At 40.8% G+C, this 14,666-nt stretch overlaps 1 protein-coding gene across 2 annotated transcripts in view; it reads right to left on the minus strand.

Moving 5' to 3' along the window:
* Positions 1–3,138: 3,138 nt before the first annotated feature.
* The window catches only part of plpp3 (phospholipid phosphatase 3), an 87,968-nt gene continuing 76,440 nt past the window's right edge, over positions 3,139–14,666 (minus strand). For both annotated transcript variants that reach the window (XM_061978211.2, XM_061978210.2), the window contains exon 7: positions 3,139–4,561. In XM_061978211.2, the coding sequence (XP_061834195.1) occupies positions 4,433–4,561 (129 nt within the window). In that variant the 3' untranslated portion in view covers positions 3,139–4,432. The remainder of the gene's footprint in view (positions 4,562–14,666) is intronic.

Below are 14,666 nucleotides of genomic sequence, written 5' to 3' on the forward strand. Positions count from 1 at the left end.
TGTGTTAAGTGCACATGATGTAAATATGTGCTAACAGTTCCACAAGTGTTGCAAATATGTGCAACGGTCACATGATTTATGTAAATACGTGCTTTTAGTGCACATGAATGGTGTAAATATGTGCTAACAGTGCACATTAATAATGTAAATGTGCTCTTAGTGCATCTGAGTGTTACAAGCATGTGCAACAGTCACATAAATGATTTGAATATGTGCTATCAATGCACATGAATGATGTAAATATGTGCTATCAGTGCACATGATTGATGTGAATATCTGCAATAGTGCCATAAATGATTTGAATATGTGCTATCAATGCACATGAATGATGTAAATATGTGCTATCAGTGCACATTATGTAAATATGTGCTATCAGTGCACATTATGTAAATATGTGCTATCAGTGCACACGGATGATGTGAATATGTGCAACAATCACATAAATTATGTGAATATGTGCTATCAGTGTACATTATGTAAATATGTGCTATCAGTACACACGGATGATGTGAATATGTGCAACAATCACATAAATGATGTAAATATGTGCTATCACTGCACACGGATGATGTAAATGTGTGCAAGTTACATAAATGATGTAAATATGTGCTCTCAGTGCACACATGCAAACATGCTATCCGTGCTGACACAGAAAGTTTCACAGAGTCAGTAGATATGTCAGTCAGGTTTTTCTTTGCTCTGTGGTGTACAAAATGACTTCTGGTTTCGGTCACAATCACAAACCGTGAAATGGTTTGGTTTTCTTTTTTCCCCCTTCTTCTTCCTTCTTGTACTTTTTTCACCCATCGACCTCAGATCCATAAAAAGAGGCTCACGAGGGGTGGATGAGGGTTGACAATTAAACTTAGTGTTTAACTAGGTTTGGGTTTTAGGTTAGGTTCTGAATTGAGGGGTTTGGGTTTATTTTAGTGTTTTATGTTGAGTTAGTGTCTGAGTTGGGGTTGGAAAAGTGTTAGTTTGAATGTCCAGGATGAGTGGAATGTGTTGATGTTAGAATGATTTGAATCGGTTGAAAAATGTGCAAATTGTGGAAGTTTAAGAATATTGACAATTAATTTTGAATGGGGAAAATGTCCCTGAAAACTGTGAATTCTTGGAAATCCAGGATTTTTTTTTAAATTGTTGAAAGAGAGCACAACATTTTGAACAGGCTGAATAATTTAGAGTTGGAACGATTTGAATCGGATGAAAAATGTGAGAATTGTGGAACTTGGGAGAATGTCCCATTGGTTTAAATGGGAGTTTCCCCAAAATTTGGGAATTTCGGTAAAAGCGGGAGTTTTTTTGAAAATGGTAAAAAAAACTTGAGTACCGGTAGTCTGAATCAGTTGAAATTGTTGGTGTTGACATTTTTCAAATCGGTTAAGAAATGTTGAAGTAGTAACATGTTGAATTGAAAAATGGTATTACGGAATTCCTGGAATTTGGGGAAAACCGGGAATTTATCCAGTTCAAAAAACAACTTTGTTTTTTGTCCTGATTGAGAGGAATGTTTTGATGGTGAAACGGTTGAAGTGGGTTGAAAAATGTGGGAGGAGTAGTCGCCAGAGAAAAGGGTGGAAATAGGGCTTTGGAAAACTAGGGATTCTGGAAAATACTGGAAGTTTTTTTAACTTGAAAAACATGGTAGTTTGAATTTACAGGATAGGGGAATGGTTGTGGGAATTGTGCAACTTGGAAACATTTCCCATTTTTCAATAGGAACTTCCTGGGAATTTGGGGGAAAGTGGGATTTTTTTGGAAAATAATTAGGGGCATGAATGTCCTAAATGAGCTGAATTGGTTGGTGTTGGAATTGTTTAAATCGGGCAAGAAATGTTGAAGTAGTGAATTTCGGGAAAATTGGGAATTTTTTGGAAAATGGTAAAAAACTTGAATGGTCTGAATGAGTTGAAATGGTTGGTGTTGGCATTTTTCAAATCGGTCGAGAAATGTTGAAGTAGTAAAATTTTTTATAGACAAACAGTGTTACGGAATTTCTGGAATTTTGGAAAAACCGGGAATTTTTACAGTCCAAAAAACAATTTTGTTTTTTTTCCCTGATTAAGAGGAATGTTTGGACGGTGGAACGGTTGAAGTGGATTAAAACATGTGGGAGGAGTAGTGAAAAGGGTGAAAAAAGTGTTTGAAAAAACGGGAATTCTGAGAATTCCTGGAATTTTTGGGAATTTGGAAAAATTATAGTTTGAATGTCCAGGATGAGTGGAGTATTTTGAAGGTGGAATGGTTTGAAAAATGTGTAAATGGCGGAAGTTTGAAAAATGGCCAATTAATTTTGAATGGGAAAAATGTCCTGGAGAACCTGGAATTCTGGGAAATCTGGACATTTTTGGAATTTGTCAAGGGAAAGCCCACGATTCCCAAATAGGCTGAACAGTTTGAAGTTGGAACGGTTTTAATCGGGTGAAAAATGTGGGAATTGTGGAACTTTGAAGAATGTCCCATTGGTTTAAATGGAAATGACCAAAAAATTTGGTCATTTCGGTAAAAATTTTTGGGAAAATGATAAAAAAAAAAAACTTGAATAGAATTTTTGTTGAAGTAGTAACATTTTTAATAGAGAAATAATATTACAGAATTCCTGGAATTTTGGGAAAACTGGGAATTTTTCCAGTTCAAAAAACAACTTTGTTTTTTGTCCTAACGAAGAGGAATGTTTTGACAGAACGGTTGAAGTGGGTTGAAAAATGGGGGAGGAGAAAAAAGAGGGAAAAAAAGGTTTGAAAAAAAACGGGAATTCTGAGAATTCCTGGAATTTTTTTTGAATTTGGAAAAATGACAGTTTGGAGTAGTGGAATGTGTTTGCGGTAGAATGGTTTGAAAAATGTGGAAATGGCGGAAGTTTGAAAAATGGCCAATTCATTTTGAATGGGGGAAAGTGTACTGGAAAACCTGGAATTCCAGGAAATCTGGGAATTTTTGGAATTCGTCAAGGGAAAACCCGTGATCCCCGAATAGGCTGAACAGTTTGGAGTTCGAACAGTTTGAATCGGCTGAAAAATGTGAACGGTAGAGCGCGCGTAGAAGAAGAAGTTGAATAAATATATGATCTTTGCTTTGGAGCATTCACACAATAATCATGTAGAGTATTTACTTGGACAAACACTTCAAAGCCAATGACAGTTCTTGATGAGCTTTTTATTTCAAAGCACACGTAGTAGAGCTAAGTACACTTTTGCAGAACAAACAACAGCATTGCCACTATTTATTTCTTCCATACAAAAAAAACACCACCAGACAATACAAAAATACTAATATGGACTGTAATAAAATGGGGTGCGTAGTACAAACTTTACTATGACAATCTACACTTGTCGACTCAGCTAAATACAAAAAGTCTTGTCGGCTGATTGCGTTCCAAGCAGCACTTGGTAGAGAACACAGGTCTGTAATCATAGTGGATATATATAAACATGTACACGGTTACTTTTTTTGTTTTTTAGTGATCTATACATTATTTATACATATATATATATATATATAAAAACAAGATATCATGTCTTTGAGAAGTGATCGGACGGACTGTACGATGAAGATGTGCAACAATGTGACGACCGAAACTGGAGCTGTGACAATTAGAAGGAACATTATCGATCCACAGTTTTTTTTAGAACCACAACTCTTTTTTTTTTACACAGGGTTTGTTTTTGGACACACGCAAAAACGTTTGACAGCGCACAACGCTCACACACCTGTACACACTTATTCACAACAACAACATCAACAACACCCGCCCCCCCGTCATTGGGTTGCGTTGAAGCCCCTCCCCGCCAGCAGGGGGGAGCCCCAATCATCCCCACACCATGTGGCCCAGCCTTTTCAGAGGGGGGTGTGGCACGGCCAAGCCCCACCCCTTACGTAAGCCACGCCCACCCGCCTCGAATTCAATGCAACATCCCCGGTTTGGGCTGCACTGAGCGCGCTCCGTGGACAGCCTGAAGGGCTGACGTCAGGAAAAAGTTGGGAGTTTTCGCCCCGGGAGGCGCGCCAGGCAGCGAGTGGTGAACTTCCAAACAAACAAACAAACAAACAGTGCTTTAAATTACATTTTGCTGCAGTCAAATCCTTCCTGCCGCACAGGAAGTTGTTGCTCCTCCAAGGCCACGGAGACTTCAGCGAGTAAACATCGCTAGAATTTCTTCATTTTCTTTAATACGTTTTTTTTTTTTTTTTTTTTAATGACCTTCCATCAAGCCCCGCCTGTCGGTTTCCTCGTTAAAAATCGCTTTCGGATTGCCGTTGATTAGTCGATAACGTAATGCGGGCGGAAGTCCCGATCCGCAGTAGGGATGAGAGGAAAAGATGGGAGGGGCCGCTACATTCTACTGTCCAATGGGAGAAAAGCAGCGCCCGGATTGGCCGCCCTGTCGCGGGGGAGGATGAGGAGGAGGAGGAGGAGGAAGGGGCCGCCTCACACCATGTTGTGGTGGTTGTTCCTCTCGATGATGTCAGAGGAGGGCAGCAGCTCCTTCTTAATGGGCGACGGAGGGGGCGTGGCCGGCTTGACCCTGGGCTTGAACAGGTCGGACACATAGAACACCTGAAGAAGAGAGGAAGATGATGAGAATTGAAAATGCAAGACTAAACCCAATCCTAACCCTAAACTTAACCCGAGGCTAGGGTTGTACCGGTATTAGTTTAGCACCGTGATACTAATGAATCTGTCATGTCTGTGTGATCATGTTTTTGTTTTGGTCATGTTCGGTTTTGTTTTTGGACTTTTCGTGCACTTTTGTTTTGTCACCATAGCAACCATTAGTTTTCACCTGTCACGTCACGCACCTGTTTCACGTTTTGAGTCACGCACCTGTTTTCGTTAATCATGTCTATAGTATTTAAGTTCATTGTTTTCAGTTTGTCGTTCTGACGACATCCCGCATTTATGCTTCTGCACACTCTCCACACCCTTATGACCCTTGCTGCTCTTTTTTCATGCCGGTTCCATGCCAAGTAAGTTTTTGTTTATTAAGCCACAGTTAGTGTTTTTTGTTGTTCATAGTTTCTGCCTTTGTGCAAGTACCGTATTTTCCGCACTATAAGGCGCACCTAAAAACCACAAATTTTCTCAAAAGCTGACAGTGCGCCTTATAACCCGGTGCGCTTTATATATGGATAAATATTAAGATTCATTTTCATAAAGTTTCGGTCTCGCAACTTCGGTAAACAGCCGCCATCTTTTTTCCCGGTAGAACAGGAAGCGCTTCTTCTTCTACGCAAGCAACCGCCAAGGTAAGCACCCGCCCCCATAGAACAGGAAGCGCTTCTTCTTCTACTGTAAGCAACCACCCGCCCGCGTAGAAGAAGAAAAAGCGCGCGGATATACCGTACGTTTCATTTCCTTTGTGTGTTTACATCTGTAAAGACCACAAAATGGCTCCTACCAAGTGACAGGGATCCGGTTCATGAAAAGACGCAATCTCTCCATCCGCACACGGATTACTATTTCACAGCAACTGATATTCCTGTGAACCGCACTGTGGATACAACGGGAGCACGTACGGTGAATATTCGCACCACAGGGAATGAGAAGTCATCCTTCACTGTGGTTCTAGCTTGCCATGCTAATGGCCAGAAACTTCCACCCATGGTGATATTCAAAAGGAAGACCTTGCCAAAAGAGACCTTTCCAGCCGGCGTCATCATAAAAGCTAACTCGAAGGGATGGATGAAGAAAAGATGAGCGAGTGGTTAAGGTAAGTTTAAGTTTACGCGAAGAGGCCGGGTGGCTTTTTTCAGCAGCTCCGTCCATGTTGATATACGATTCCATGACTGTTTTTTTGACATTCCTTTAGCGCAGTTAGATGCGGCTTACAACACGGGGCGGCTTATGGGTGGACAAAGTTTTGAAATATGCCGTTCATTGAAGGCGCGGCTTATAACCCAGGGCGCCTTATGGTGCGGAAAATACGGTATTTGTTTTCATAGCCAAGTCGTTTCTCCGCCACTGTGCGCACTTTTCGTTTGTACTTTTTTTTGTAGTTATAGTGTTTAAATAAATCATGTATTCACCTTCACGCCACATCTGGTCCAATTCACTTGCACCTCGGGAGAACAAACCAAGCCATGGTCCCAGTCGTGACAGAATCATATTCGGTACTATACCGCCTCTAAAAAGTACCGGTCCAACACCCCCCCCCCACCCCCGCGCACCGCATCGTCGTCAAGTCGTGTCATTGCTGGTTTACGAGCAGAGGAGCATGTTCGGCAGCGCACAATCAGAGTACTTACAAACAGGCACAGCGTGTAGACAGAAAAGGGAGAACGGACGCATTTTTGGCTTAAAAACTAACAATAAAGGTGAAGTTATAACACTGAAACCCTCAGGAAGAGGTGCTTTAAAATAAAATCCAATTTAATGGCAGCAACACGTTGCAAAAAAGTTGTCACAGAGGCATTTTTTACCACTGTGTTACATGGCCTTTCCTTTTAACAACACTCAGTAAACGTTTGGGAACTGAGGAGACCAATTTTTGAAGCTTTTCAGGTGGAATTCTTCCTCATTCTTGCTTGATGTACAGCTTAAGTTGTTCAACAATCCGGGGGTCTCCGTTGTGGTATTTTAGGAAGTATTGCGGAAAGAGATTATTCTAGATTGTACCTAATGTCATGACTGGTTTTTATTGATTATAGACTATTTTATTGATTATGGGACAAGCAGTAGGAAATGGATGGATGGTACTTTTTGGTCACTTATTGTTTGTCTTTGGTAGACGAATGTGTATATTATAGGCCATTGGTTCTTGGTTTTATTTTTGCTAAAATATATATATCTATTTTTATATTGCTCTTTTTATCCTTGGTATGAACATTATTATGTAAACTCGAAGTTAGTTTTTTTTTGTTCTTTGTTGTTGCTATTTTTGTATTACAACATTTTATTATTGATCATGTTGTACTGCATTGTAATTAGAGATGTCCAATAATGGCTTTTTTGCCGATATTCCGATATTGTCCAACTCTTAATTACCGATTCCGATATCAACCGATACCGATATATACAGTCGTGGAATTGACACATTATTATGCCTAATTTTGTTGTGATGCCCCGCTGGATGTATTAAACAATGTAACAAGGTTTTCCAAAATAAATCAACTCAAATTATGGAAAAAAAAATGCCAACATGGCACTGCCATATTTATTATTGAAGTCAGAAAGTGCTTTTTTTTTTTAACATGCCTCAAGACAGCAGCTTGGAATTTGGGACATGCTCTCTCTGAGAGAGCATGAGGAGGTTGAGGTGGGGTGGGTTAGGGGGTAGCGGGGGGTGTATATTGTAGCGTCCCGGAAGAGTTAGTGCTGCAAGGGCTTCTGGGTATTTGTTCTGTTGTGTTTATGTTGTGTTACGGTGCAGATGTTCTCCCGAAATGTGTTTGTCATTCTTGTTTGGTGTGGGTTCACAGTGTGGCAGTGTTAAAGTTGTTGATACGGCTACCCTCAGTGTGACCTGTATGGCTGTTGACCAAGTATGCATTGCATTCACTTGTGTGTGTGAAAAGCCGTAGATATTATGTGACTGTGCCTACACGCAAAGGCAGTGCCTTTAAGGTTTATTGGCGCTCTGTACTTCTCCCTACGTCCGTGTACACAGCGGCGTTTTAAAAAGTCGTACATTTTACTTTTCGAAACCGATACCGATAATTTCCGATATTACATTTTAAAGCATTTATCGGCCGATAATATCGGCAGTCCGATATTATCGGACATCTCTAATTGTAATCTTTTATTTTGTGATTGTGTGATGTTTTTTGCCTGGACCCCAGGAAGAATAGTCTCCACTGCGGTGTAGACTAATGGGGATCCTTAATAAACTAAACTAAACCCCCAAAACCCAAATCCTACTAACTCTGTTATCCTCCCAAGGGAGTGTTGCTGAAAGTGTCAAAGTCAAAGTTCCGTCCCAAATTGAACACCCGTGCGAGGGCCAGCAGGTGACTAATCCTGGAACCGTCTCAGCGCAGCTCACCCAAACGTGAAACGCGATACAGTCTGGCGAATTCCCCCGAGAACTCGGTCGGAAGACGGAAGAATGGCGGAGAAGAAATCTCTTCCTGACATCTCTGATGACATCAGACAGGAAATGAGGCAGGAAGTGTAGAAAGTAAAAGCCGCTAACTCGACTTCTCTGTCATTGCCCTATTAGTCAAGTTCCCACTCAGCACATCGTGACCTTCAAGGGCGACCTTTGCGAGGCGGGTGACATCATCACGCTCTTTAAAGGGCGTCTTTGTGCAGGCTGATTGGCGTGCATCGTGACAATGTCCATGACTGAATTAAATCTCGCCCTCCTTCCGAGACGTCATGGGAAGCCGCGGGGAGAGCGTTTTCCCGTCGGAGGCGGCTGTGTCGCCGAAACGCCACGACCTTCCGCCCCCCTGAACTCGTCACGCTAATGAACTCGCCGCCACTTCCTGCGCATTGTGTAGGCTTTTCAAATAAGAGTCGCCAGACTATGCACTACTTAGGAGTGCGTGCTTGCGCCTCGACCCGCGTGTCCTTCACCACGCGTGGAAATGTCAGCGTCGCCACATTAAAGACGCTGAGTCACGCAGGAAGTGAATGCAGCAACACTTAGTCACCAGCGAGTCTTTGTCGAGCGATGCACTCTCACTATGTTAATATTTGGATTTGAAGGACTCATGTGATGACACGCATGGCAAAAATGCCCCCCAAAGAATTAGCAGTCAATTATTTACCTTTGCAAACACATTAAACCGGAAGCGTAACCACATAAACATTAATGTTAGTTCTTTGAAGTAGAGAGGCATTTGCGATGCTTTCAAGACAGCTGGGAAGTCGGAAATATCCATCTTCAATCGTACGTACAAAGAATTCTATTCGAATGTAAAATGTAAAAAAACATGGCTGACAACCACAACAATGCCACAATATTGACACAAATTAAACTTTTTTTTTTTTTTTTACCTTTAAAAAAAGTCGGAAAAAGATAGGTCGTCTTGTATTCAGGGGGCTAGACATGATTTAGATGGTCTAACCTCAAATAATTACATTTGAACATACGGGAAACAAAAAACAACACCGACATTAAAGAAGTCTGGGGGAAAAAACAGGTCGTCTTATGTTATAGGTAAAACACATGAACTGATGACGATGTTGATCTAAATTTAAGACTGAAATTATATAATTAAGTCTGAAAAAGTCAGGTTGTCTTATAGTCGGAGTCTAGAGAGAAATTTTACATGCAAACCAACAGGCCAACCCAATAAGCTACTACCGTATTGACCCAGGTATAACCGTAGACAAAAGTCTGAAAAATACATGTCGTCTTATATTCTATGTCTAAAGAGGACCTACACATGGTAATTAACATGTGGGCCGATCTTAAATAGTTCAATTTGAACGTACGGGAAACAAAAAACATAGCTAGCGACCACACTTCGCTACTACCGTATTGAACCGAATACAAGACGACCTTTTTTCCCCGTAGAGAAAAGTCTGAAAAAGACAGGTTGTCTTATATTCCTGGGCCGCAGAGGATTCGTACATGCAAACCAAGAGGGTTCCTAACCTCGAAGAGTTGCAATTGAATATAGACAAAAAACATGAACCGATGACGACGATGACCTGAATGTAAGACTGTATTTATTCCCTAGAAAAAAGTCTGAAAGGGACATGTTGTCTTATAGCCGGAGTCTAGAGAGGAATTTTGTATGCAAACCAACAGGTGTCTGACACGATAAGCTACTACCGTATTGACCCAGGTATACGACAAATTTTCACCGTAGAGAAATGTTGTCTTATATTCTGTGTCTCGAGGGGACTTACACAGGGAAACTAACATGTGGACCGATCTGAAATAATTCTATTTGAACATACGGAAAACAAACAACATAGCTAACGACCACACTAAGATACTACCGTATGGAACCAAATATAAGACGGCAATTTTTCCCAATAGAAAATAGTCTGAAAAAGACAGGCTGTCTTATACTCGTGGTCTAGAGAGGATGAATACATTAAAACCAACAGGAGTCCGACCCAATAAGCTACTACCGTATTGACCAAGGTATAATCGTAGAAAAAAAGTCTGAAAAATACATGTCGTCTTATATTCTGTGTGTAAAGAGGATTTACACATGGTAATTAACATGTGGGCCGACCTTAAATAGTTCTATTTGAACATACGGGAAACAAAAAACATAGCTAACGACCACACTTAGCCACTACCGTGTTGAACCGAATACAAGACAACCTTTTTTTCCCGTAGAGAAAAGTCTGAAAAATAAATGTTGTCTTATATTCCTGGTCCGGAGAGGATTCGTACATGCAACACTATAAGCTACTACCATATTGACTGAGGAGTACAACTCCTTTTGTAACGCTGCAGTGACACACTGTTGTGTGTCAGACACGCACAACCACACACTGTTGTGTGTCACATATCTTTAAATACCAGCGCCCCTCCCCCACGGCCATGGCTGACCCGTCTGGTCTCGACGGCGGCGACAATGAACTCTGAGAGAACACCCCCGGCAGCTTTCGCCCCGACAGCTGCTTCCTGCTGGATGTGCTACTCTTGACCTTTCCCCCCGAGCCGCCTGTTGAAAAAGTGGGTCGGGCCGGCGTCTGATACGCGGGCGCACTTCCTGTTTTGGGTTTTCCCTGCCATTCCGCGTTTGATCGATCGTTAGGTAAATGAAGCGGCAGACGGCGACGCGGGTCCCTCTTGAACGCATCGCAACATAACCTGTTGCCACTCCCTGCCTAGTTTTTTTCGTTTTTATTTTGAAGCCGTACTAAAAAGGTAAATGTGGCCTGGAGTGACAGACTCAACATGAAGTCACACGACGATTAGGAGGACACTTTTTTCCGTGATCACACACCTGTAGCTCATTCAAACTAATGACGGAATAATTGCTTGTTTTATTTTGGTGACTCTTCAACACAGGAAGTGAACAACATAATATGTTGCCACTCCCTGTCTATTTTTCGGTTTTATTTTGAAGGCGGATTAAAAAAGTAAATGTGGCCGTGAATGACGATGATGATGATTAGTCCGGAAGGTATCCATCCATCCAGGAGGACACTTTTTCCATAATCACACGCCTCATTCAAACTAACCAGGGAATAATTGCTTGTTTTATTTTGGTTGACTCTTCAACACAGGAAGTGAAAAAAACAATCCGTAATTGCTAGTGTAGGATTAAATATTGCACTGCTTCTCGTTATGATAAAACGTCTAGGATACCTGCAACATGCTAGCATGTTTGCCAAAGCGTTTCGATCACAACCAATAGGGGGTGCCAAAATGTCATTAAAGCGTTTACGAGTGTCCGTGTTAGTATTATTAACTTACAATGGCGTTCTTTTTGTTTTGTTTCAGTTTCACAGATTCTTCAATAAATTCACCAAAACGTCACCGTGGAGTTATTGAGTCTGTTTAGCTAATTGGAGAGCTAGTGTTTTGTTTGATCGGCCGTTTTACTGCCGTGTTACAGACACGGTTTGGAAACAATTAAAGTAAATGAAGCGCTGGATAGCGACGTGGGTTGCTCTTGAACGCATCACAACATAATGTGTTGGCACTCCCTGTCTATTTTTCGGTTTTATTTTGAAGGCGGATTAAAAAAGTAAATGTAGCCTTGAATGACGATGATGATGATTAGTCTGGAAGGTATCCATCCATCCAGGAGGACACTTTTTCCATAATCACACGCCTCATTCAAACTAACCACGGAATAATTGCTCGTTTTATTTTGGTGACTCTTCAACACAGGAAGTGAACAAACAATCCGTAATTGCTGGTGTAGGATTAAATGTTGCACTGCTTCTCGTTATGATAAAACGTCTAGGATACATGCTAGCATGTTTGCCAAACCGTTTCGATCACAACCAATAGGGGGTGCCAAAATGTCATTAAAGCGTTTACGAGTGTCCGTGTTAGTATTATTACCTTACAATGGCGTTCTTTTTGTTTTGTTTCAGTTTCACAGATTCCTCAATAAATTCACCAAAACGTCACCGTGGAGTTATTGAGTCTGTTTAGCTGATTGGAGAGCTAGTGTTTTGTTTGATCGGCCGTTTTACTGCCGTGTTACAGAGACAATTTGGAAACAATTAAAGTAAATGAAGCGCCGGACGGCGACGTGGGACGCTCTTGAACGCATCACAACATAATGTGTTGGCACTCCCTGTCTATTTTTCGGTTTTATTTTGAAGGCGGATTAAAAAAGTAAATGTGGCCTTGAATGACGATGATGATGATTAGTCTGGAAGGTATCCATCCATCCAGGAGGACACTTTTTCCATAATCACACGCCTCATTCAAACTAACCACGGAATAATTGCTCGTTTTATTTTGTTGACTCTTCAACACAGGAAGTGAACAACATAATGTGTTGCCACTCCCTGTCTATTTTTCGGTTTTATTTTGAAGGCGGATTAAAAAGGTAAATGTGGCCTGGGTATGACGATGATGATGATTAGTCTGGAAGGTATCCATCCATCCAGGAGGACACTTTTTCCATAATCACACGCCTCATTCAAACTAACCAGGGAATAATTGCTTGTTTTATTTTGGTTGACTCTTCAACACAGGAAGTGAAAAAAACAATCCGTAATTGCTGGAGTAGGATTAAATATTGCACTGCTTCTCGTTATGATAAAACGTCTAGGATACCTGCAACATGCTAGCATGTTTGCCAAAGCGTTTCGATCACAACCAATAGGGGGTGCCAAAATGTCATTAAAGCGTTTACGAGTGTCCGTGTTAGTATTATTAACTTACAATGGCGTTCTTTTTGTTTTGTTTCAGTTTCACAGATTCTTCAATAAATTCACCAAAACGTCACCGTGGAGTTATTGAGTCTATTTAGCTGATTGGAGAGCTAGTGTTTTGTTTGATCGGCCGTTTTACTGCCGTGTTACAGACACAATTTGGAAACAATTAAAGTAAATGAAGCGCCGGACGGCGACGTGGGTCGCTCTTGAACGCATCACAACATAATGTGTTGGCACTCCCTGTGTATTTTTCAGTTTTATTTTGAAGGCAGCTTAAAAAAGTAAATGTGGCCTTGAATGACGATGATGACGATTAGTCTGGAAGGTATCCATCCATCCAGGAGGACACTTTTTCCATAATCACACACCTCATTAAAACTAACCACGGAATAATTGCTTGTTTTATTTTGTTGACTCTTCAACACAGGAAGTGAACAAACTATCCGTAATTGCTGGTGTAGGATTAAATATACACTGCTTCTTGTTATAAAAAAAACGTCAAGCTTCCGCAGCTGGTGGGTCCATGACAATGACTTCTGTTTTGTTTGATTTGCCGTTTTACTGCCGTATTACAGACACTCTTTGGAAACAATTAAAGTAAATGACGCGCCGGTCGCTCTTGAACGCGTCACAACATGCAGGGTGAACGTAATGTGTTGCCACTCCTTGTGTATATTTTTCGTTTTTATTTTGAAGGCGGTTTAAAAAGGTAAATGTGGCCTGTAATGACAGATTCATCATGAAGTCACATGACAATTATGACGATTAGTCTGGAAAGTATCCGTTCAGGAGGACACTTTTTCCGTACTCGCACACCTATAGCTCATTCAAACTAACCACGGAATAATTGCTTGTTTTATTTTGGTGACTTCTTCAACATAGGAAGTGAAAAAACTATCAGTAATTGCTGGTGTAGGATTAAATATGCACTGCTTCTTATTAGGTTTGTACGATATACCGGTACTTGTATAGTATCGCGGTACTAATGAATCAAAAACGGTTTTTATTGATTCATTGAGACTTTTATTAGTAGATTGCACAGTACAGTACATATTCTGTACAATTGACCACTAAATGGTAACACCCGAATACATTTTTCAACTTGTTTAAGTCGGGGTCCACTATACTGTTTGAAAAGTACCGGTTCGCCATTTATTTTTATTTTTTTAATGAACATGGCGGCGCGTAATCGCGTCCTGACATTGCTGGTTTTACGAGCAGAGGAGCATGTTCGGCAGCGCACATTCACAGAGTACTTACAAGCAGACACAGTGTGTAGACAGAAAAGGGAGAACGGACGCATTTTGGCTTAAAAACTGAAGATAAAGGTGAAGTTATAACACTGAAACGCCCTCAGGAAGAGGTGCTTTAAGACATGGCTAGCTAGCTAGCGGCTAACGTCCATCCAGTCGACTGTTTATACTTCTAAATCACTAATCCTCACCTCCATGGCGACAAATAAAGTGAGTTTTTTACAAGTAGCATTATCACTGCAGGACGAGGAATAGCTACACACCACTAGCACCCCTGAATGTAAACAAATGCCATGGGTGGATCTACACCTGACATACACTATAATGATACCAAGTACAATAGCGTATCTAGTCGATACTACTATGATACTTTTTTCATATTATGTTTATAAAGTCAGGAAATATGTCCCTGGACACATGAGGACTTTGAATATGACCAATGTATGATCCTGTAACTACTTGGTATCGGATCGATACCCAAATTTGTGGTATCATCCAAAACTAATGTAGAGTATCAAAACAACAGAAGAATAAGTGATTATTACATTTTAACAGAAGTGTAGATAGAACATGTTAAAAGAGAAAGTAAGCAGATATTAACAGTAAATGAACAAGTAGATTAATTAATCAATTTTTACAGCTTGTCCTTTATA

The sequence above is a fragment of the Nerophis lumbriciformis genome, linkage group LG18 (assembly GCF_033978685.3).
Source record: "Nerophis lumbriciformis linkage group LG18, RoL_Nlum_v2.1, whole genome shotgun sequence".
Classification (NCBI taxonomy): domain Eukaryota; kingdom Metazoa; phylum Chordata; class Actinopteri; order Syngnathiformes; family Syngnathidae; genus Nerophis; species Nerophis lumbriciformis.